General features: G+C 39.0%; 1 protein-coding gene and 1 pseudogene across 1 annotated transcript; one reads left to right on the top strand and one right to left on the bottom strand.

The window, feature by feature from the left end:
- The window catches only part of LOC127882000 (zinc finger protein 737-like), a 259848-nt pseudogene that overhangs the window by 161630 nt on the left and 71693 nt on the right, over positions 1-26525 (bottom strand).
- Positions 472-8294, top strand: LOC127882007 (neuropeptide FF receptor 2-like). The gene is made up of 4 exons (XM_052430375.1): positions 472-1171; positions 2052-2558; positions 4303-4847; positions 6448-8294. Exons 2-4 carry the CDS (start codon positions 2336-2338, stop codon positions 6775-6777), a joined length of 1098 nt encoding a protein of 365 aa, XP_052286335.1. The 5' UTR covers positions 472-1171; positions 2052-2335; the 3' UTR covers positions 6778-8294.

Raw genomic sequence — 26525 nt, forward strand, 5'->3', positions numbered from 1 at the left:
CGATTGTGAACACGTCTTCTTAATGAAAAGTGTATTGCCAGATGCCAATCCGCTCATTAATAATCGCGCTGATTATGGAACCTAGCATGGTCGGTCATCGAACTAATATGAGCCTTTTTCTGAGAAAACTGGTCTTAATGCATTTGCGTCAAGTGTCATCCCAGATTAGCCTGTGCAGTCCGCACAGGCTGATCAGGGACGACACTTTCCGCCTAAACTTGATTTTCGGTAAGGAGGGACTTCCTTGAAGCTAAAAATAGCGGAAAGTGTCGTCCCTGATTAGCCTGTGCGAACTGCATAGGCTTATCTGGGACGACACTTTACGCACATGCTTTAAGTCCAGTTTTCTCAGAGCACGACTCATATTTTTGTCACGATTCTTAAATCAGCAAACATTATTGGATATCAGATATAATGCGTGTTTTTCTGTCTTGGATTTCATTGGTGGTATGAAGCAACTTCACTCAGGTAAAGCGGCGTGTTTTGATACGTTGCGATTTCCATTCGAGGTGACACATCACGTGCTTTAATAATCACGAGTTATTTTCTTTCAAAGAGCAGATATTGAATGGTGAACTTAATTTGACATTTGATCAGTAAATCATCCAGTGATATAAAACATGTTTTTATTGGACGTAGTTTATTAGACAGAATAGTTCGTTTCAGTTGAACAAACATTCGAAACATTGATTAATATGAATATAAAGATCAATGTTCATTTGTGCTTACAAATAAGTGTGTACATAAACTATTACGCACAGTGTATTAAAACATTTACATTCAACAGAAAGTTCGACAGTTACATGAGCGAAGTAATTAAAGAACATTTCACGTGATACATTTGTAAAATAATTAAAGAAACATTAACCCGTGGTGAAATGTATGCTGCCACATGAATGCTAGACATAGAAACAATGAATAAAAATTGCAAAACTAACATAGCTTCAAACGACAAGTGAAAAAGGAATGCATACAATCAAGGAATTTTCGGGTCGCAAAAACCAGGACATACTTTAAAAGAAGGGACTCATACCATCAAGAGCCACGTTATATCAAATGGCTCATTTTATCAAGAGACATGTAAAAGCAAACGACGCCTTACATCAAGAGACGCGGATATAATCAAGAAGTGTTGGTACAACCGATGGACCTGTGCAATCAAGAGACGCAGGTATAATCAAGAAGTGTTGGTACAACCGATGGACCTGTGCAATCAAGAGACGCGGATATAATCAAGAAGTGTTGGTACAACCGATGGACCTGTGCAATCAAGAGACGCAGGTATAATCAAGAAGTGTTGGTACAACCGATGGATCTGTGCAATCAAGAGACGCGGATATAATCAAGAAGTGTTGGTACAACCGATGGATCTGTGCAATCAAGAGACGCAGGTATAATCAAGAAGTGTTGGTACAACCGATGGACCTGTGCAATCAAGAGACGCAGGTATAATCAAGAAGTGTTGGTACAACCGATGGATCTGTGCAATCAAGAGACGCGGATATAATCAAGAAGTGTTGGTACAACCGATGGATCTGTGCAATCAAGAGACGCGGATATAATCAAGAAGTGTTGGTACAACCGATGGATCTGTGCAATCAAGAGACGCGGATATAATCAAGAAGTGTTGGTACAACCGGTGGACCGGTGCAATCAAGAGACGCGGATATAATCAAGAAGTGTTGGTACAACCGGTGGATCTGTGCAATCAAGAGACGCGGATATAATCAAGAAGTGTTGGTACAACCGGTGGATCTGTGCAATCAAGAGACGCAGGTATAATCAAGAAGTGTTGGTACAACCGATGGATCTGTGCAATCAAGAGACGCGGATATAATCAAGAAGTGTTGGTACAACCGGTGGACCGGTGCAATCAAGAGACGCGGATATAATCAAGAAGTGTTGGTACAACCGATGGACCTGTGCAATCAAGAGACGCGGATATAATCAAGAAGTGTTGGTACAACCGATGGACCGGTGCAATCAAGAGACGCAGGTATAATCAAGAAGTGTTGGTACAACCGATGGATCTGTGCAATCAAGAGACGCAGGTATAATAGAAAGCTCTGGTAAATTCAAAAACATCTGTAAACGCAAGAGTCTAGGGTAAACTCAAGAGAAATGAATACTCAACATACAGTAAAATTAACAGGTTATCCTTTTGTTTTGGAACACTTAAAATAAATAAAATTAAGCGTAATAAAAATAGATTCATTCAACAAAGGACTTGATTTTAACATGAGACACGTTTGTCATATGTATGTCCGAGGCGGTATGAAGAGACGCATAAATGAACAGTTAAAAGCTTAGAAGAAGTTTTTTTTATAAAAACAAAATGAACGTCGGTCTGTGGATCTATCTGGCGATTATGTCGCTCGTGCTTCTGTTCGCCGTCCTTGGCAACGCCTTGGTGATCTACTGCGTGGTCCGCTTCCGGAAACTGCGCTCGGTGACCAACGGTTTCATCTGTAACCTGTCTGTCACCGATATCATCCTGGCCGGCTTTGTCATGCCCCAGCGGCTGCACGATATCACGCACGTGGAGGACTTCCACGAAGGTGAGGCCAGAGATGGTATTTAGAACTGAAATGCCCCCTTGGAGCAAAAAGGCACCACGTGGCATTGAAATTAGAAGGCACATGGTACCTTTTTGCACCAATGGGGCGAATTATTATAAAATTTCTTAAAATTTTGCAACTTTGAATTGCATTTTATGAGAAAGGAATGCATTTTTATTTATTGGGATTTCAATATTGCTATGGCATGGTTTATATTCATATTCATTTAAGCCGAAGTTAAAAAGAGCTTATGAATCTTCATAAAAACGGACCCCTGACCGGCATGCACATAGCTACATAAGGAGGACGTAACGCATTTCCTTAAACGGACCCATGACCGGCATGCACATAGCTACTTAAGGAGGACGTAACGCATTTCCATAAAAAGTTAATTAAGTCTACTGCTTGTTCATGTGTTCATGTATTTCTATTTACATCAAAGGCTTTAAAACAAATCAATTTTGCTAAAGCGATATTTCCCCACATGCATTCCGTATCCTTCGCACCACCCCTCAACGCTTAAATCTCTATTTAGAAAATTGCAAAAACGTACCAAAGCAGTAGAGTCAGGTTTTATTATTTTAATTCAGGTACAATTTCATGTAAGACACTCAATTCAAATCGTATACTTTATTTCAGATTACACCCTGTATAACGCACTCAATTTAATTCAGATACTTTATTTCAGCAAACACTCTGTGTTAGATAGTCAATTCAATTAGATTGCTTTACTTCAGATGATACTCTGAATAAGACAGTATATTTAATTCGATAACTGTAACTTTCAGGTAACACTCTACTTAAAGCCTCTGACCTTGAAATGAAATACATGTTAATCAATACATATAGATGCAATTTGAAAGTGTGCAAAATTGTCATTAAATCTATAACCTAGTTAGCAAGAAATTAATTTTTGTGCAAAACTTACCGCTTTTAAAACCAAAAGTAGGATTTCTTTATGTATACGCCCATTTCGACAAACGCGATTATTTTAAAGTTCAAAAGCGCAAAAAAAGACGGATTTCTACCTAGCAACCACCAGATATATTATAATTGACATAGATAAAATATGTTTCTTATTTATACTTAGATGTACTATGCCAAATAAGTTGTGTGGCTTTAAAATTCTAATTACTTTTGGATATCTTATGTAAGCTAACACCCTGTTTATGATTGTCAAAATGTTTTGGTTATTTTTTTTTCAAGTAATAATCAGTGTAAGATAGTATATACAGACGTTGGGTAAATTATTTCATATTTACACATTGTATTTACGATCGACGACTAAGTTTTGTTAAATTGTTAAAGAACACATTATGTATGTGGTGGCAAACTTTTTCGGTAACTTTATATAAGTCCCCTTGCAAGATAGTCAACCTATTTCAATACCTATATTTCATATTATGCACTGTGTAATATATACAACTCTTTCAGGTATTTAAATTCAGATGATATCGGGTGTAAGCCAGTAAACTAAATTTAGGTAATTAATAGAAGGGCAACAACCCTTGTAAGATAGTCAACTCAGTTCGGTTACTTTACTTTTGGAACAACCTGTGTATTCAACTGATGTTAGGTAGTATATTTAAGGTAACAAATTGTGCACTATTGTGCACACATTTTATAATAATTAATGCAAAGAACATCCAATGCAAGATTGTCAACTCATTTTGGGAACTTTTATATCAGATAACAACCAGTTTTACATACATGTAGTTAACTAATAAAGGGTAACTCATTACAGGAAACGCCTTGTGCAAGATCGTGTACTTCTTTCCGGTGTTCATTATCACAAGCTCCATCTACACTCTCGTCTGCGTCTCCTTCGAGCGCCACCGCGCCATCAAAGAGTCGCACAAAACTCAGTTGACCTACAGCGGTCTCTATAAGATTTGTCCCGCCATCTGGCTGTTCGGTTTCCTCGTTTCAATGCCGACTCTTGTCGAGTACCAGGTGAATCCTCTTCCGCGCAAAGCCGGCGACAACGCGTCACAAGCTCACTACGCATGCGACAGCACTCACGTGCCACACGGCTACTCCCTCGCGAACGCCATTACCGTCACTCTGGTGTCATACGTTGTACCGGTGTTTCTTATTTTTTTCAACTACATTCGGGTGTCCATGTTCGTCTGGAAGAAAGGGAAGCAGGTGAACGCCGCGCCAAATTCGGCACGCAATCAGAATTTCCAGCTGTTCCGGAACCGGATACGGATAATCAAGCTACTAATTGTTGTCGCCGTGGTTTTTGCAGTCTCATGGCTTCCCTTCTTCATCACATTACTATATGCAGTACGTAATTGTGATGTTGTGATGTTTGAAGTACAAATTAAGCTGCTTAAAATGTTCGAAGCGTTATTATCCCCAGTCCATAGGATTATTGTATTTTTCCACTATCATATAATTGCGACTTAATATTACCTAATAAGGACATGCGATCTTCTAATGAGAACTTCGCAAAATCACGACAAAGACGTCGATCGTTTTTGTTAAAGGGATCTTTTCACGGTTTGGTAAATTGACAAAATTGAAAAAAGTTGTTTCAGATTCGCAAAATTTCGTTTTAGTTATGATATTTGTGAGAAAACAGTATTACTGAACTTTTACCATAGTCCAATATAGCCATTATACGTATCTTTTGACGATTTGAAAACCTAAAAATTAAACACGTTGCAACGCGAAACGATTGAATAATTTGGAGAGTTCTGTTGTTGTTGTTTAAATTTACGAAACTACGAAGTTTGCTTATATAAGGTATGAAATACTAAAACTATGTATACCCGGTGGAATAGCCGAGAGGGCTAATGTGTTTTAACTTCAGACTAATTCCAGGACTCCGGGGGTCACTGGTTCGAGCCCTGGTACCGGCTACTTTTTTTAAATTTTATTCTTGATTTTTTACTGGAGCTTTTAATTAATGTTTACATTAATCAATATAAAGCATTTAATGACAAACTTCAAAATATGCCAAAATCTGCGAACAAGCGCCTTTAATTATAAAATCCTCGTGCAATAAATGTGTAATACAGTTTGTGGCCCTCAGACACTGCAAAACTATGGACCACGTTCTGGAAAAAAACTGCGCGTTATGCCTGGGCGTAAAGTGGCCGCCTAGATAAGCCTGTGCAGTCCGCACAACACTTTCAGCGTTTATTGAATTCTCTTTGAAAGGAGGAGAGTGTCAAACCTTATTAGAACGTGTGGTATCCAAACTTATCTGGGATGACAATGCGCGCATGCATTAAGCTCAGTTTTCCCAGACCGCGGCGCATGTGAACAGTTAATAAATTACTTATAAGGTTTCGGGTAAATGATTCAGTTAACCTGTAATCAGAGGAAAAGTACACCAAACAGTGAAGATGAAGTATGAGAAACACAAAAAAATCCTGATGAGATTATATAGTTTAATAGGATATGGAAGTTAAATTTTTCATCAAAACAAACCTCTTATATCAATAAAACACATAAGTATTTTATTTCATGCTTGTGATAAAATGTTAGATATTAATGAGAAAATAACTATATTTACTCCGTAGATACTTGTTTATATTATCAGGAATGTCTTTTGAACGGTCTGTAAAGTGAAGCATCAAACATAAGTAAAGATACATTTAAATCAATATTAATAGTTTTATTTCTTATCACAAATGCTAATTACATGAAATCGTAAATTCTAATTGCTTTTGATCTCGCGCAAGCACTAATGCAATTTTAAAATGCCCCCCTTTACTGGGAAAATACATATCGGTACTTTACCGAAACAAAAATATATCCTCTTAATATGTTTATTTATCAATCATTGAATATCAAACACGTACCGGTTTGAAGTACTTGTGATCGTCTTTGAATGCGTTTGTAATACACTTATCGATTATTTTGCTTCATATTTTAGAAAATCACCAACAGGGACGCGAGCAGCGACGCCAGCGGCTTCCTCAACCTCTTCCTGTTGGCCATGGCAACGTTTAGCACCGCCTACAATATTGTCCTTTACGTCGTCTACAATCCGAATTTCCGGCAAGCCATACGACAACTACTGCGTATCAGACTCAAACCCGGCGCCAAGGATGACCGGGTTGCGACCATTATGGGAACTCGGTGTGATTTCATCGCAGAGACGCAAAACGTAAACATAACGCAAGCGGTGTCAAATGAGCCGAAACGAAAACGGGTCGGCAGTAGTTTTAATGAGAGCGCACATAAAAGGGCGTCCGATTGCTGATGGTATGGTTCGTGCATAAATGATGTCAGCCAGCGTTGATGTGAAACAATGAAATAACGTTAAACAGCTCCGGAAAAGCTGCCACGACACCATCTATGTGTGGGCTAATGTTGTTGGTTGTGCTTTGTTATATAGCGTACGGAAAACGGCAAACGTATCACAAGCAATTTTAAGTCTTCAATTTTAAAGCAAAAATATAGGTATATTCCCCTTTTTGTCAACACTTTATTCGCGAAATCTTAACCACAACATGATTATGAACGAGGAAATTTAATAATATATATATTTTTTTACATTTAAAGGGTCATGTTTATTAAATATTGATTATTTTGATACAGTAAATACAAGCCAAGAACGGGCCAATATAAACAACTATTTACTCGTACGGTTCCGGAACAGTGTACACGTTTCTATTCATGAATGGATATCGGACTTTACAGACGAAAATTTATAACGCTTGATGAAAACTAAAATATCATGATATTCGATTACGACCTTTGAACATATATGCCACTTGGTTATCAACATGTTATTCTGGTATGAAAATTGTGCCGTGCTCTGTGAAAAGGGGGTTTAATGCCTGTGCGTAATGTGTCGTCCCATATTAGCTTGTGCATTCCACACAGGCTAATCAGGGACGACACTTTTCGCTTTTATAATATTTTACGTTTCAAGAAAGTCTCTTCTTTGCAAATATCTTGTTTAGGCGGAAAGTGTTGTCCCTGATTAGCTTGTGCGGACTGCACAGGCTTATATGGAATGACATTTTTCCATATGCACTAAACCCGTTATTCACAGAGCCTGGCTCATATAATTATATGGTAAGATCGGATATACGCTTAAATAAGATCACCGTAAGTCATAAGAGAAATTGCTCTTACCATTCTTATCCAAGAAATATGTGTGAATCATGGGAGTCTTGTTCTGAGAAAAATGGGCATACTGCATGTGCGTAAAGTGTCGTCCCAGATTAGCCTGTGCAGTCCGCACAGGCTAATCAGGGACGACACTTTGCGCCTAAATTAGATTTTTGCTAAGAAGAGACTTCATTTAATCGAAAAATGTCATAAAAGCGGAAAGTGTCGTCCCTGATTAGCCTGTGCGGACTGCACAGTCTAAGCTGGGACGACACTTTACGAACATACAATATGCCCAGTTTTCTCAGAACGCGACTCATGGTATTCGATATTCGTTGACCATAGAGTTCGGAACAAGAACCCTTGAACTATCGATCCGAAATCTGTTCAATTAAGCTGGAGAGGCACTATCCCATGTGTGTACTTATGTTTAATTGATTGCTTGACCGACAGTATATAAAAACAAACTTTATATTGCCGAGAAAAATACCAATATTCGCCATCAAAAACTATATTTTCGTTGACATTGAACCAATTGTGGGAGCTTCATGTATTTTCAGTATGCATGGTACGGCACATTTTTTCCTACTTTTACTTGTATTTGTTACAGTTTTATAAAACGTTATACTTTATATATGTATGGTGTATTTGTTTCATGGTCGTCTCAGACAATCACTTCTCTAATGAATCGTTACCATGACATCATAATGGATAATTTCGTCATCTGTATTTTAGAATTACAAGATGAATGCAAATTATTACTGCTTATGAATCCCTGAAACCAAAGAACTAACTGTCCTTAACATAAACATTTTTTTTAAGTTGATATATTCTTTGGGACTTTGGCCATATCCGGTGTAACACGTGTTTTAGTTCAACCAATCAAGGGATTATCATGTGATACCGAACGGAAATAAAGATGGTCCACGCAAAAACAGGTTTTATGTTTCGTTTAATTCCTTTTATTACTGTCATTCGATTCGGCTAACTTTCTAGCCATATTAGACAGACGAGCTTTTTTACGAAAGTCGGAAATATATCTTGATGCATATTTTTTTTTGTAAGCGAAACTGTTCGTCATGTAATTTGTGATCGTTTCTCGGTAACACTTCTGAATAAAGTATCATTAAAGTATCTGATGATAAAATTCTTCTGATGTTTGTACAACGATATTGTATGGTGGACAGGTCTAAAACCTGCTTTATAAAGTTGCATTAATTAAAGTGCCAAAATTTTCTTATCACAATCTTACTGATGACTAAAATTAAAATGTAGTACCTTTTTATTAATTAATTCGGATGGGTTGTGTCGGAATTGAGACTGTTCATCGCTAACGAAGGGATAAACTAAAATTTAGTCACTACAGGAAACCTCTTTCCTGTATTCAGCTTGCTCACCTAATTAAAAGGCTGATTAATGGTCAATAGTTAACCTTAATATCAATGTTCGGTGTAATACTAGTATGTAGTTATCTAGTTATAAACTAGTTAATACTAGTAATCAAGCGATCTAATTAAGGTAATTGTTGCCTTATGTAACTGATGTAGGATTTCGTACGAATGTACTGGATATAGGTAATAGCGCACAATGCCTGATAAAAGGTGAAATTATTGTTAGGATAGATCGCTGAATATTAATTGAGAGACACACTTAAAGACAAAAGAACACAGAAGTGGCGCGGCAGACGCCGACGCGTATCCCCACGCCGCATAGATGTTATATTAAAAGGTAATTTTGGGTGGGAAAGGAATATGTTGGTGGGGCCCCGGGGTGGGTAATGTGGACATGGATGGTCAAGATAGACCGAGTTGTCATAAGAGATGTTCAGTAATAATTTGAAGTCAATTGGTGAATTAATGTAGACGTTATGTAAAAACAAAATTTTGGGTACGAAAACAAATTTGGTACGAACATTTTGGGTACGAAAACATTATGACAAAAAAATTGGGAAAGAAAAAAATTTGGGTACAAAAATAAATTTGGGAACGAAAAAACAATAGGGTGCGAAAAAATGTGGGTACGAATAAAAATGTGGGTACTAAAATAAATTTGGGTACGAAAAAAATAGGTACGAAAAAAAACTTGGGTACGAAAAAATTTGGGCACGAAATAAATTTTGGTACGAAACAAAATTTGGTTACGAAAACAAAATGGGTACGAACAAAAATTTGGGTATGAAAAAAAGTGTGGTACGAAAAAAGTTGGTACGAAAAAAATTGGTACGAAAAAAAATGTGTACGAAAAATTTTGGGTACGAAACAAAAATTGGTTACGAAAAAAATGGGTACGATACAAATTTGGGTACGAAAAAAATTGGGTACTAAAAAAAATTGTGGTACGAAAAATCCTTAGGTATGAAAAATAATTTGGGTACGAAACAAAATCGGTTATGAAAAAAAAAATAGTTACGAAAAATGTTGGGTACGAAACAAATTGGGGGTACGAGGAAGTAGTACCCGTGAACCTCTCGATAAATTTCAAAGAGGACGGAAACCAAACTGCCTTAACCTTTTTTTTTTTGTTGCCCTGGGAAGGGTAATGTGGACATGGATGGTCGAGACAGACCATGGTGTCAAAAGAGATGTTCAGAATTAATTTGAAGTCAATAGACGTATCCCGGAAAAGCACGAGTTTAGAAAAACCCACTAACACCCCGGAACAAGCAACGCTGTTCCATTATATCAACCAATGATAGCTTACTTTAAATCATAACGGTCGATACAGTGTGTGATTTTGAAAGGATTATAAATGGGTCAGCTTTATTTGTACCAGCAGATTAGTGGCTTTTTCCAAAAAGTAGTTTTTCCGGTATACATGTATTGGTGAAAAATGAAGAAGTTATGTTAAAACAAAATTTTGGGTGGGCGTTGTTGTCCACTATCTCCTCCAACACTATTAGCACTAGAACCTTGAAACTTACACACATGGTAGCTATGAGCATATGTGCGACGGTGCACTATTGGAATTTTGATCTGACCCCTGGATCGAAAGTTATTATAATGTGCGTCGCATGTTGTTAGTAAAATGAGTTGTTTTTTACCCATTTTAACGTTTTGGGTGGGCGTGGTTCTCCACTATCTCCTCCTACACTATTAGCAGTAGAACCTTGAAACTTACACAAATGGTAGCTATGAGCATATGTGAGACGGTGCACTATTTGGAATTTTGATCTGACCCCTGGGTAAAACGTTATTATCATGTGCGTCGCATGTTGTTAGTAAAATGAGTTGCTTTTTACCCATTTTACCAATTTATTTACCCATAACTTTTGACCCCGGGGTCGGATCAAATTCCGTCGCCGTCATTTTCGCAAATATGCTCATAGCTACCATGTGTGTAAGTTTCAAGGTTTTAATGCTAATAGTGTAGGAGGAGATAGTGGCCGACTGGACAGACATAAAGATGGATACCAAAACACTATCCCCACGCTTTTACAAGCGTTGGAATAATTAACGTTCAATATAATTATATTAGATATCTTCTTCAGTCTGTCAAAGTCAGTCATTCAGTCGGTCGGTCAGGTGTGTATACAATAAATCAAATATACAGCGGGTAAGCAGGTCATTATCTGTATGTACGTTGTTGTAATGGACCGTGCCAAGTCATAGGGTGCAGGATCACGTGACTTTGTGGGGGCGCCAATTAAACGTTAATGGATGTAAACACACGGATGAGTGTTTTTTTTTCAAATAACTTTTCAAAACAAATTTTCTTTAGAATTTAAATTAGTGCACAAAACACAGATTTTTATGCTGCTTATGGCAATGTGAAATATGTCTACATCACGATTACTTTATTTAATAAGCCTGTGGTCTTGTTCAAAAATCCCTTGTGTACTGCAAGGTTATGCTTCATGTAAAGTGACATTTTGTCACCGATTTAGGCGTATTCAATAATTTATTCGTATACTTGAACACATCGGCACAAACTGAAAGACAAACTGTCTTTCATGCACTTAAGATTTTTGTTAAAATGTATCTCAATAACTTGAGATATTTGAAAAAAAATAAAGTTCTTTACATTCTGTCCAGCCCGTATGTAAACCCCTGAAAACCCCGTTGATCCTTCAACCTGAATTGCGAATGCTTTTAGAGGACAGCTTATAATATGAGACCTGTGAAATCACGAAGCATGCGTGTGAGTGGCTTGATTATTTAATGCTTATTGCCGAATTTAATTAAAGTGAGTGGCTTGATTATGTGTTGCTTATTGCCGAATTCAATTAAAGTGAGTGGCTTGATTATTTAATGCTTATTGCCGAATTTAATTTAAGTGCATGGCTTGATTATTTAATGCGTATTGCCGAATTCAATTAAAGTGAGTGGCTTGATTATGTGATGCTTATTGCCGAATTCAATTAAAGTGAGTGGCTTGATTATTTAATGCGTATTGCCGAATTAAAATAAATTCCTGTTTGATATTTGTTAGTTTTTTGTTAGCAAAATAAATTAATAGCTTTTTTTCATTTCAAAAGGGACATACTCAAGGATTTGTTCTTGTATTTTTAGAGCAATTCATTACTTGCATGTATTATATGCCTTCATGATTCGTGTGAGATAAGTATTTTACAATTTTTATTTTTTGAGTGTATTTCGAGACAATGCTCACATACAATAAATACTACACTATATATGGGAATGTAGTTTTACTATAATATCGGCATTCATTTTATACTACGTCAAAATGTAAAAATCTTTAAAATTAAAATCGTTGACAACCTCTTATTTACAATAAATTAAACTCCAATTCTATATCATTTGTCCCCTTATTTTAAATCACTATTTTGTTTTATCGACTGTGTTCACAAAACATCTTATAGAAAGCTGCTTGTGTAAGCCAATAACCTAAATTAACATTTATTGCAAAAAACATCATCTGCAAACATCAAAAGGAATACCTCAATCAAATCCGAGATGATATATTAGGCTACACTTAATATAATCAATTCATAACTAAGCAAATGCCCAACCTTTAGATATTTCTGCAATTAGCCGAGTTGAAAGACCTTAATTAAAAAGCTCAATTACTCAATGCTATTGAAATTGAGCGGTTATACCTTCCAGCCAATGGACTCTCTTCTTAATGTATTCCTTTTAATAGTACGCTTGCTTAAAAAAGTGTTTTGTGCAGTTTAAATGTTATATATATATACTTTCCTTATCTTTATTGATGATTTGAATAAAAAAAACCATCACGGCTTGAACAACACCCTTTGTGGTCGAAAGTCATGCGTTACATGCGCGTTTCTGCTGGCCTGTATTGTCTAGAGGGATGGCTATCTCCGTTGTCGCTTCGTTGAACAGCAGGGTGAACTTTGTTGCGAATGCCTTAGATTTGTTCAATTTTTGCATGATCAGAAGAACCTTACTATGTGTTGTTTAATTTAGTAATTATTTAATACTATTTCTAGTAAGACTTTACAAAGAAGTGAACTCATTATTATTCGATATGAGTCGTGTTCTGAGAAAACTGGGCATAATGCATGTGCGTAAAGTGTCGTCCCAGATTAGCCTGTGTAGTCTGCACAGGCTAATCAGGGACGACACTTTTCGCTTTAATGAAATTTAACGTCTAAATGAAGTCTCTTCTAAGCAAAAATCCAATTAAAGCGGAAAGTGTCGTCCCTGATTAGCCTGTGCGGACTGCACAGGCTTATCTGGGACGACACTTTACGCACATGCATTATGCCCAGTTTTCTCAGAACTCTGCTTATATTTAACATGCCCTCGCTATAGTTCGCCCATCAATCGACGTTGTCCGTTAAGAAAGCGAGGACAAACGGGGACGTGATAACAATATCCGCTTCTGTCTAGGAGAAACATGAAAATAGCGGCATTACTAATACCTTACACGTTAATAGTTTAGTGAATCACTATGTGGCTCGTTAAAGGTTCAAGCTTAGCTTTTTATTTTTGAAATGTTACTATGGTTTAGTGCTTTATTATAAATAATTCATGAAAAATGTTCAATTAATTTAACTCTTAAATATTTTATATTGCGTTATATGTTTCACTCGCACTGATGTTCTTAGTTTTTATTCAATACGCTGATTTATGTTTCCAATTGTACTCAAAGTAAAAATATACGCATTTGGTTATGTGTTCGTTATCTCAATGTTGAATTTGTCACGCTTGTCCAGCGGATACATCGATGGCGGATTGCACTTCGATAACAGAGAAAAACAATAGCCACGCGCGAAATAGTTCCTCGGTTGGTACAATAAATATCATTAACCCATTTATGCCCAGCATCTAGAAAAAATGCCTTGGCAAACAGCGAAGACCCAGATGAGACGCAGCATGATGCGGCGTCTCATCAGTGTCTGCGCTGTTTGCTTACAGGAATTTTTGTAAGAAATATTCTAAATATAGAACCCTAATTTTGGAAATAAATAGATCCAATTTAGAAGGATGGGAGAGTCCACTAGGCATAAATGGGTTAATATTGGTTTTTGAGACACTACATACAAGGAGGAGTTGATCAATGTAATATATTGTTGTATTGTGAAGAAACAATTTTAACGAAGACTTGCATATTTTGCCAAAAGATGAGAAAATTACATCGTAAAACAGTATCAAGTGGATGATGAGTACACATTATAATATAATAAACGTACTTCGAAATACAAAAATGTATTGCAATGCCATTTTTGCTATTCCATCATGTAGAGTTATAACTGCGCGTCATGCACTGCACGTTTGAAAGCACTTAAGTGGGCATGATGTTGTAGACACTTCCATCTCCGATAAAGGGCACGTCAGATAACGGAGACTCAATAAATTGGGCACTCTGATATCCGAGTTTCATCTTATGCTTGATATGCGTTTATTTATATTGTTGCTATTCTAACCAAGGTGATTGCTTTTTCAGCATTTATAGTAATTGCTGTTCTTTAAATACAGAAATTGTGATAGTATTTAAAGAAATCTGAACGAAGATAGAGGATGTTTTAAAAGGTGTTCATTATGTTGTAGACATTTTTATTCCCGATTCTGTAAACGTCGGATAACGGAGTCTTTTAACAAATTTGACACTTTGATATATTGTAGACGAGAGAACTGGTGTAATACCACGGAAGCAGAAATATATATAATATAGCAGAATATAAGCTATCACGTTACAATACGAAAAAAAGAAACTTCACGTTGAAATGGTCAGACTTTATTCGCCAAGTTGTCGCGACTTAATTGATAATGAACAAGAAATATCTTTAAAAAAGATATACGGCGTTGATTGTGGTCGATGTTTATGAACGATCAAAAGTTATCTCTATGAATAAAAAGTAGCGGATGCCTTTTTTCTGCGCAGTTGTTAGCTACATCATAAGCAAATCAATTACGGGGTGTTGCGCCAGATTTCGTGGCTTATTTTGCTTTATGTGATATTATTACTCAGATATCTATATTTACAGAATAGAAAAACACAAGAAACATGAAAATAAACGAGTGCATATAGGTCAGCCGGCAATACTCGAATCTTATTTAATTGCATAATTATAGTATAGCGAATTATTGTGGTCATGCTTAATAAACTGGTCTAAATGGATAAATATTTCTAATTAATTTTATCAAAATTGGTCCTTATCATGCAAATTTTGAAACCATATTAAAAATCGATGATTGACATACCACAATAATATCGCCGAATATCTTTATTTAGTATCTTTCTGATCAAAACAGACTTCAAGTGCACAAAGTTTACGAGACGGCGTTTATATAAAGATTTCTGCAACTGACCGCAAACTGACCTTGATACCTTGCGGATTGGAATGCAATGCATTACAGTCACTACGTTATTGTCAGTAAGACACAATGATCGCAACCCCTTTTGCGAACTCCGGTGATGAACTGTATATAAACTCTGACTTTCACAAAATGACCGCGTTTTGACCCGAAATCTCGCGGGTTGAAATGCAATGCAAGTAAGTACTAAATATGACAACATAGCCTTTAGTTAAACGCTTTTGCGCTGGTATTTCTCTGAAAATAAAAGGTGAACGCACAAACTGTATTTATGTCGAAAATTGATTGTAAAACTGTTCTATCTATTGGGCCTTTTCATTAGAGATAAAATTGTTTCATGCAGTAAAACAGTGTTACAAAGACGCGGATATGTTTCCAATGTTCTGGTGTTATACTCAAATCAGCCAATGGAATAAATGAAGTGCATTCATTCGTAGCTAGCCGCGGGAAATTTTATTTGAGTATTATTGGAAACTTACAAAGGTCAAGTCAGGGTGAAAAGCTGGCTTATTCAGCTTACGCCGAAAAAGAAGCAAATTATCGGTGTTTCATTTTTAATTTACGTCTTTACAGAAATTGTTAATTTATGCCTGCTTACTATAACTGTATTAAACGGCGATTTATGAATTTCTGGTTTACTATAATTAGTGTCTTTTATGTATTTAATTGTGTCGGGTATTCGGGAGCAGATGTGCCATTGTCATTGAGATGATCGGCGAAAGAAGGGTCCATGAAAATGCAACATCCGACTCTTTAAAGGGACCTTTTCATAGATTTCGGCATGTATTGAAGTTTGTCATTTAATGCTCTGTATTATTAAATGTTAACATTGGATCTAAAAGGTTCCAGTAAAAAAATCAATAATAAAGTTAAAGAAAGAAAAACAAGTAACCCGCAACTGGGCTCGAACCACTTGACCCTAGAGTAAAAGTCAAACGCTTAGACCACTCGGCCATCCGTGATCATATGAGTGATGTATTTTATACTTGATATATGACATACTCGTAGTATATCAACATATAACGACAACAACAGAACTCTCAATCGTTTCGCGTTGCATCGCTTTATACTTTTCAGGTTTTTAAATTTTCAAAAGATATAATGGATATTTTGGAGCATGGTAAATGTTCAGTATTAATGTCTCCTCACAAATATCAAAACTACAACGAACATTTGCGAATCTGGAACATTTTTTTATATACATTTGGTGAATTTACCAAAACGTGAAAAGGTCCCTTTAACATTTGAATTCCCTCAAATACCTCATTAAACTACACAGTTAACATGTTTAAACATGACTAGACATATTGATCTTTTAATTCGAATTGTAAACACGCTCTTTATTTATTTCCAAGCATTTTTATTTTTTGTTCAAATACGTTCTGATAATCTATTTCACGCTGATTTTCAATGGAATTTTATCGTTTTTGTTTCAAAAAATCAACCGTTTTCCGCGATTTTTTTCTTTGCAATACGAAGTGCTATACCATTAATGCTTCATGTTAGGAAAGCTAACGTAGAGAACATAAATGCAAACAAGTTTAAGAACTCAGCTCTGCCCGTTAGCATTTGTTGTTCTCTGTTTTCGAAGTGCCATCCGTTATCAAAGTGTCCGCAAGGCCGTTATGATCTTGTTCATGACAAAATTTGGCGTGTGTTTAAATATTATCAAATTCATATAAAATAGTTTAAGATTGATATTACTGTATACACATTTTACTGGATAAAGTAAATTTGCGTTCGTAGCGAATTGCAGAGGCGTATTTAGGTGGGGGGCTAGGGGGCTAAAGCCCCCCCAGCAGGCTGGCTAGATATGATTAAAAAAATGAGCCCCTTACAGTTCCAATCCACTTGTGTATTTCCTGTCATATGCCCCTAATTAGGCCATTAACAGCTGTCAATTTGTGTGATTAGCCCCAGGCATGTGTACAGACGATCTTTCCTTCGCCAGCTAAACTGCACGCTTCATTGACTGTAAGTGATAAACTGCGCTATTTGATTGGCTGAAGGATATACATTCAACTTATGAAATTCATCGATACATTTAGCTACAGGTAAATGTTTACAAATGGCTGCCGCATGGGACTTGTGAAAAACAATATCCTCCAATTAACTTCAGTCGAGCGGTTAAGGAAACAACTAAAATAATTTCTGAATGAATTTAAACATTGCCGCAATAAACGATGTACCTAAAAAGATTTATTTCATTCCTGTTAAATGCATGTCAAAATTGTTTATTTACAGCGTGTTTAACCACACAAAGCCGATAGATCCATACACATCCGCAAATAACATACACTTCGCGTGTTGTTTACCTGGAGTCGAGAGGTAACATCCGAAAAGCGAGCGTACTCGATTGGAATAGACATGAGGTCAACAAAACTTCGAAAATTCGATTCACTGAACAAATTTAGAGAAACCGAAAGATTAATTTTACTTTTTTTATAACTTTTATTTACCATTTAACAAGTTTTTGTTTTAACGGTCGATCTTCGTTTGAGCAACATTGACATGAAAAAGTGCTCAAGAACTGAAAACAAAACAACAACGTTCGCAATTTGTTCCAATACAATTTTGGCATATATATTACTATTAAAAGATTTGATAAAATTATCATCAAATCGGGACAGGGTATACCCACTGAACATGTGGATATCGGCATGTTTCATATTTTTGCGATGTGCGCGCACAGATTGTTCCATACAAAAAAATTCTGGGAATCGTGAAAAAGTAAACGAATTTTCTTTAAAATAAATCAAATACTTGAAATTATGTGTTTACGCTAGCGCAGTTGTTTGCAATTTATGCGCAAGTTTAATGAATGAAAATTCAACGACGGACGGGGACACCCCTCCCGCACCCTCCCCAGTTGAGCCCCCCTCGGAAAAAATTCTGGATACGCCTCTGAATTGTGTCAGGATTTTATCTCACAGACGATTGTGTTTTTCACGAAGATTATTTTTATCAAGGCGCCTTTAAATCTTAAAAGAACGGAACTTTAAGACAAACATAAAAATACAAATATTTATAATACATATGGAATATATAAATACGATTTTTTCTGTCGGCGTTGGACAATAAAGATATCCATCCTCTTAACACAGAAAATCTTCATTTATAATATTTTATAAAGTATTATTAGAAATGTTTTTTTCTCTACAGCGTAAATCTTATTATTTTCTTGGTCGATTTTTCCCCTTTATACTCAGATTTGAATCTAATAAAGTCTAGCAATTTCGTTTGAACCAATTTTAGTCCCCCATACGCAATTGATATACTTAAGCTTCGTAAATGACCAGCAATAGTGTGGTCTCAACTAATTAATATTTATACAGTTAAAAGAAAACGTTATAAGCGTGCTTTTATGTATCTGTTATCTGCATACCTTTTAAAGGTGCGTGAAGTTGGCTCGCCGTTCGACGTTCGACATTAGTTCAACATTCAAATTACCGAATGTCGAGCTGGCTCGGCATTCCAGCTCGACATTCAGTTCGGCATTCGCATATAATGTTGTATGCTTATTTTTGAGTGTCGAGCTGGCTCGGCATTCCAGCTCGACATTCAGTTCGGCATTCGCATACAGTGTTGTATGCCTATTTTCGAATGTCGAGCTGGCTCGGCATTCCAGCTCGACATTCAGTTCGACATTCGGATACAGTGTTGTACAATTTTTTTTGAATGTCGAGCTGGCTCGGCATTCCAGCTCGACATTCAGTTCGGCATTCGCAAATAGTGTTGTATGCTTATTTTCGAATGTCGAGCTGGCTCGGCATTCCATCTCGACATTCAGTTCGACATTCGGAGATAGTGTTGTTCAATAATTTTTGAATGACGAGCTGGCTCGGCATTCCAGCTCGACATTCAGTTCGACATTCGGAGAAAGTGTTGTACAATAATTTTTGAATGACGAGTTGGCTCGGCATTTCAGCTCGACATTCAGTTCGACATTCGGATATAGTGTTGTACAATAATTTTTGAATGACGAGCTGGCTCGGCATTCCAGCTCGACATTCAGTTCGACATTCGGAGAAAGTGTTGTACATTTTTTTTTGAATGACGAGCTGGCTCGGCATTCCAGATCGACATTCAGTTCGGCATTCGCAAATAGTGTTGTATGCTTATTTTTGAATGTCGAGCTGGTTCGGCATTCCAGCTCGACATTCAGTTCGACATTCGGATATGGTGTTGTACAATAATTTTTGAATGTCGAGCTGGCTCGGCATTCCAGCTCGACATTCAGTTCTGCATTCGCAAATAGTGCTGCATGCTTATTTTCGAATGTCGAGCTGGCTCGGCATTCCAGCTCGATATTCAGTTCGGCATTCGCAAATAGTGTTGTATGCATATTTTCGAATGTCGAGCTGGCTCGGCATTCCAGCTCGACATTCAGTTCGGCATTCGCATATAGTGTTGTATGCTTATTTTGGAATGTCGAGCTGGCTCGGCATTCCAGCTCGACATTCAGTTCGACATTCAGAGAAAGTATTGTACAATAATTTTTGAATGACGAGTTGGCTCGGCATTTCAGCTCGACATTCAGTTCGACATTCGGATATAGTGTTGTACAATAATTTTTGAATGACGAGCTGGCTCGGCATTCCAGCTCGACATTCAGTTCGACATTCGGAGAAAGTGTTGTACAATTTTTTTTGAATGACGAGCTGGCTCGGCATTCCAGCTCGACATTCAGTTCGGCATTCGCAAATAGTGTTGTATGCTTATTTTTGAATGTCGAGCTGGCTCGGCATTCCAGCTCGACATTCAGTTCGACATTCGGATATGGTGTTGCACAATAATTTTTGAATGTCGAGCTGGCTCGGCATTCCAGCTCGACATTCAGTTCTGCATTCGCAAATAGTGCTGCATGCTTATTTTCGAATGTCGAGCTGGCTCGGCATTCCAGCTCGATATTCAGTTCGGCATTCGCAAATAGTGTTGTATGCATATTTTCGAATGTCGAGCTGGCTCGGCATTCCAGCTCGACATTCAGTTCGGCATTCGCATATAGTGTTGTATGCTTATTTTCGAATGTCGAGCTGGCTCGGCATTCCAGCTCGACATTCAGTTCGACATTCAGAGAAAGTATTGTACAATAATTTTTGAATGTCGAGCTGGCTCGGCATTCCAGCTCGACATTCAGTTCGGCATTCGCATACAGTGTTGTATGCTTATTTTCGAATGTCGAGCTGGCCCGGCATTCCAGCTCGACATTCAGTTCGACATTCGGATATACTGTTGTACATTTTTTTGAATGTTGAGCTGGCTCGGCATTCCAGCTCGACATTCAGTTCGACATTCGGATATAGTGTTGTACAATAATTTTTAAATGGCGAGCTGACCGATGGACGACCAACCGAAGACCGATGGACGACCGACGGACGGGAGAGGGATAACCGATGGACGACCGACAGAAAGATAAGGGACGACCGATGGACGACTGATTGGCAACCGATGGAAGACCGATGGACGGGAGAGGGATAACCGATGGACGACCGACATAAAGATAAGGGACGACCGATGGATGATCAACGGATGGACAAGGGCAGACAATGAACGACCGATGGACGGCTAGCAATTGGACGAGGGACGACCAATGGACGGCCGATGGACGATCGATGGACGGCCGACAGTTGGGCGAGCGAAGATCGATGGACGACCGATGGACGACCGATGGACGACTGATGGTATGACCGATTGACGATTGATGGACGGGAGAAGAATAACCGATGGACAACCGACAGAAAGATAAGGGACGAAAGATGGACGACTGAAGGACGGACAAGGGCAGACAATGGACGACCGATGGACGGCCAACAGTTGGAGGAGGGACGACCGATGGACGACCGATGGACGACCCATTGATGACCGATGGACGACCGACGAACGACCGATGGTCGTCCGATGGTCGTCCCTGGTCCAACTGTGTGCCGACCATCGGTCGGCCATTGTCTGCCCTTGTCCGTCCGTCAGTCGTCCTTCTTTCGTCCCTTATCTTTCTGTCGGTTGTCCATCGGTTATTCCTCTCCCGTCCATCAATCGTCAATTGGTCATACCATCGGTCGTCCATCGGTCGCCCATCGGTCGTCCATCGTTCGTCCATCGGTCATTCATCGGTCCTCCATCGGTCGTCCATCGTCCAACTGTTGGCCGTCCATCGGTCGGCCATCGGTCGTCCTTGTCCGTCCGTTGGTCGTCCATCGGTCGTCCCTTATCTTTCTGTCGGTCGTCCATCGGTTATCCCTCTCCCGTCCATCGGTCGTCCATCGGTGTCCAATCGGTCGGCCATCGGTCTTCCCTTATCTTTCTGTCAGTCGTCCATCGGTCGTCCCTTATCTTTCTGACGGTCGTTTATCGGTCGTCCATCGGCCGTCCATCGGTCGTCGCTCGCCCAACTGTCGGCCGTCCATCGGTCGTCCATCGGCATTCCATCGGTCGTCCCTCGTCTAATTGCTAGCCGTCCATCGGTCGTTCATTGTCTGCCCTTGTCCGTCCGTTGATCATCCATCGGTCGTCCATTATCTTTATGTCGGTCGTCCATCGGTCGTCAATCGGCATTCCATCGGTCGTCCCTCGTCTAATTGCTAGCCGTCCATCGGTCGTTCATTGTCTGCCCTTGTCCGTCCGTTGATCATCCATCGGTCGTCCCTTATCTTTATGTCGGTCGTCCATCGGTTATCCCTCTCCCGTCCATCGGTCGTCCATCGGTCGCCAATCGGTCGTCCCTTATCATTCTCTCGGTCGTCCATCGGTTAACCCTCCCCCGTCCGTCGGTCGTCCCCCGGTCTTCGGTTGGTCGACCGGTCAGCTCGACATTTAAAAATTATTGTACAACACTATATTCGAATGTCGAACTGACTGTCGAGCTGGAATGCCGAGCCAGCTCGACATTCAAAAAAAATGTTCAACAGTATATCCGAGTGTCGAACTGAATGACGAGCTGGAATGCCGAGCCAGCTCGACATTCGAAAATAAGCATACAACACTGTATGCGAATGCCGAACTGAATGTCGAGCTGGAATGCCGAGCCAGCTCGACATTCAAAAAAAAGCATACCACACTATTTGCGAATGCCGAACTGAATGTCGAGCTGGAATGCCAAGCCAGCTCGATATTCAAAAAAAAATGTACAACACTTTCTCCGAATGTCTAACTGAATGTCAAGCTGGAATGCCGAGCCAGCTCGTCATTCAAAAATTATTGTACAACTTTATATCCGAATGTCGAGCTGAATGTCGAGTTGGAATGCCGAGCCAGCTCGTCTTTAAAAAATTATTGTACAACACTTTCGACGAATGTCGAACTGAATGTCGAGCTGGAATGCCGAGCCAGCTCGTCATTCAGAAATAAGCATACAACACTATTTGCGAATGCCGAACTGAATGTCGAGCTGGAATGCCGAGCCAGCTCGACATTAAAAAAAAATTGTACAACACTATCTCCGAATGTCGAGCTGAATGTCGAGCTGTAATGCCGAGCCAGCTCGTCATTTAAAAATTATTGAACAACACTATATCCGAATGTCGAACTGAATGTCGAGCTGGAATGCCGAGCCAGCTCGACATTCAAAAAACATTGTACAACACTATCTCCGAATGTCGAATTGAATGTCGAGCTGGAATGCCGAGCCAGCTCGACATTCGTAAATAAGCATACAACACTATTTGCGAATGCCGAACTGAATGTCGAGCTGGAATGCCGAGCCAGCTCGATATTAAAGCAAAATGTACGACAGTATATCCAAATGTCGAACTGAATGTCGACCTGGAATGCCGAGCCAGCTCGACATTCGAAAATAAGCATACAACACTGTATGCGAATGCCGAACTGAATGTCGAGCTGGAATGCCGAGCCAGCTCGACATTCGAAAATAAGCATACAACACTATATGCGAATGCCGAACTGAATGTCGAGCTGGAATGCCGAGCCAGCTCGTCATTCAAAAATTATTGTACAACACTATATGCGAATGCCGAACTGAATGTCGAGCTGGAATGCCGAGCCAGCTCGTCATTCAAAAATTATTGTACAACACTATATCCGAATGTCGACCTGAATGTCGAGCAGGAATGCCGAGCCAGCTCGACATTCAAAAAGTATTGTTCAACACTTTCTCCGAATGTCGAACTGAATGTCGAGCTGGAATGCCGAGCCAGCTCGTCATTCAAAAATTATTGTACAACACTATAACCGAATGTCAAACTGAATGTTGAGCTGGAATGCCGAGCCAGCTCGACATTCGAAAATAAGCATGCAACACTATATGTGAATGCCGAACTGAATGTCGAGCTGGATTGTCGAGCCAGCTCGACATTCGAAAATATGCATACAACACTATTTGCGAATGCCGAACTGAATGTCGAGCTGGAATGCCGAGCCAGCTCGACATTCAAAAAAAATGTACAACAGTATATCCGAATGTCGAACTGAATGTCGAGCTGGAATGCCGAGCCAGTTCGACATTCGGAAATAAGCATACTACAATGTATGCGAATGCCGAACTTAATGTCGAGCTGGAATGCCGAGCCAGCTCGACATTCAAAAATTATTGTACAACACTATAACCGAATGTCGAACTGAATGTCGAGCTGGAATGCCGAGCCAGCTCGACATTCGAAAAGCATGCAACACTATATGTGAATGCCGAACTGAATGTCGAGCTGGAATGCCGAGCCAGCTCGACATTCGTAAATAAGCATACAACACTATTTGCGAATGCCGAACTGAATGTCGAGCTGGAATGCCGAGCCAGCTCGATATTAAAGCAAAATGTACGACAGTATATCCAAATGTCGAACTGAATGTCGACCTGGAATGCCGAGCCAGCTCGACATTCGAAAATAAGCATACAACACTGTATGCGAATGCCGAACTGAATGTCGAGCTGGAATGCCGAGCCAGCTCGACATTCGAAAATAAGCATACAACACTATATGCGAATGCCGAACTGAATGTCGAGCTGGAATGCCGAGCCAGCTCGACATTAAAAAATAAAAGCTGCGCCATGAGCGCATGATACGCCCGTCGTTCGCCAATGAAGTAGTAAGGTAATAAATAACCCTTTGAATCATTTTTTTACTTCAGTTTATTTGTATTTGAATACATGGTTTATTTTATAAGTACATGAGCATGGAAATCACGAAATTTTGACGAACAAAGTCCCATAACTCTGGAACGACAATTCAGAATTCCGTCAAAAACGAAAGGGGATCAGGGTTTATCAATATTAAGATTGTGTTGAAATTTGAAAAAAATCCATCGAAGGATATTTGAGCTACAGTAGGACATTCAATGAAATCACGAAATTTTGACGAACAAAGTCCCATAACTCTGGAACGACAATTCAGAATTCCGTCAAAAACGAAAGGGGATCAGGGTTTATCAATATTAAGATTGTGTTAAAATTTGAAGAAAATCTGTCAAAGGATATTTGACGTAGCGTACGACATTAACAGACGGACGGACGGACGGACGGACGGACGGACGGACAGACGGACGCGGGGTATACCATAATACGTCCCGTCATAGACGGGCTTATAAAAAATCCATCGGGGGATATTTGAGCTACGGTAAGATACATGAACAACAATAACATTTAAGGTCACAGTGACCTTGACCTTAGAATGAATGACCTTGAAATGACCAGTGGTCATCTAAGTGTGCTTGCAAACCTTCATGTCAAGTTTGAAGACTCTATGTCCAAGCATACCAAAGTTATAACAATTTTAACATTTTAAAATTTAAGGTCACAGTGACCTTGACCTTCAAATGAATGACATTGAAATGACCAGTGGTCATCTTCTAGTACTGGCCAATCTTTATTTCAAGTTTGAAGACTCTAGGTACAAGCATACCAAAGTTATAACATGAAATAAGAACTTTAACATTTTTACATTCAAGGTCACAGTGACCTTGACCTTCAAATGAATGACCTTGAAATGTCCAGGGGTTACTTACTAGTTCTGGCCAACCTTCATGTCAAGTTTCAAGACTCTAGGTCCAAGCATACCAAAGTTATAACAACTTTAACATTTTTACATTCAAGGTCACAGTGACCTTGACCTTCAAATGAATGACCTTGAAATGTCCAGTGGTTACTTACTAGTTCTGGCCAACCTTCATGTCAAGTTTCAAGACTCTAGGTCCAAGCATACCAAAGTTATAACAACTTTAACATTTTTATATAGCTACAGTAGGACATTCAATGAAATCACGAAATTTTGACGAACAAAGTCCCATAACTCTGGAACGACAATTCAGAATTCCGTCAAAAACGAAAGGGGATCAGGGTTTATCAATATTAAGATTGTGTTGAAATTTGAAAAAAATCCATCGAAGGATATTTGAGCTACAGTAGGACATTCAATGAAATCACGAAATTTTGACGAACAAAGTCCCATAACTCTGGAACGACAATTCAGAATTCCGTCAAAAACGAAAGGGGATCAGGGTTTATCAATATTAAGATTGTGTTAAAATTTGAAGAAAATCTGTCAAAGGATATTTGACGTAGCGTACGACATTAACAGACGGACGGACGGACGGACGGACGGACAGACGGACGCGGGGTATACCATAATACGTCCCGTCATAGACGGGCGTATAAAAATTGTACAACACTATCTCCGAATGTCGAGCTGAATGTCGAGCTGTAATGCCGAGCCAGCTCGTCATTTAAAAATTATTGAACAACACTATATCCGAATGTCGAACTGAATGTCGAGCTGGAATGCCGAGCCAGCTCGACATTCAAAAAACATTGTACAACACTATCTCCGAATGTCGAATTGAATGTCGAGCTGGAATGCCGAGACAGCTCGACATTCGTAAATAAGCATACAACACTATTTGCGAATGCCGAACTGAATGTCGAGCTGGAATGCCGAGCCAGCTCGATATTAAAGCAAAATGTACGACAGTATATCCAAATGTCGAACTGAATGTCGACCTGGAATGCCGAGCCAGCTCGACATTCGAAAATAAGCATACAACACTGTATGCGAATGCCGAACTGAATGTCGAGCTGGAATGCCGAGCCAGCTCGACATTCGAAAATAAGCATACAACACTATATGCGAATGCCGAACTGAATGTCGAGCTGGAATGCCGAGCCAGCTCGTCATTCAAAAATTATTGTACAACACTATATGCG

The sequence above is a fragment of the Dreissena polymorpha genome, chromosome 5 (genome assembly GCF_020536995.1).
Source record: "Dreissena polymorpha isolate Duluth1 chromosome 5, UMN_Dpol_1.0, whole genome shotgun sequence".
NCBI classification, from domain to species: Eukaryota; Metazoa; Mollusca; class Bivalvia; order Myida; family Dreissenidae; genus Dreissena; species Dreissena polymorpha.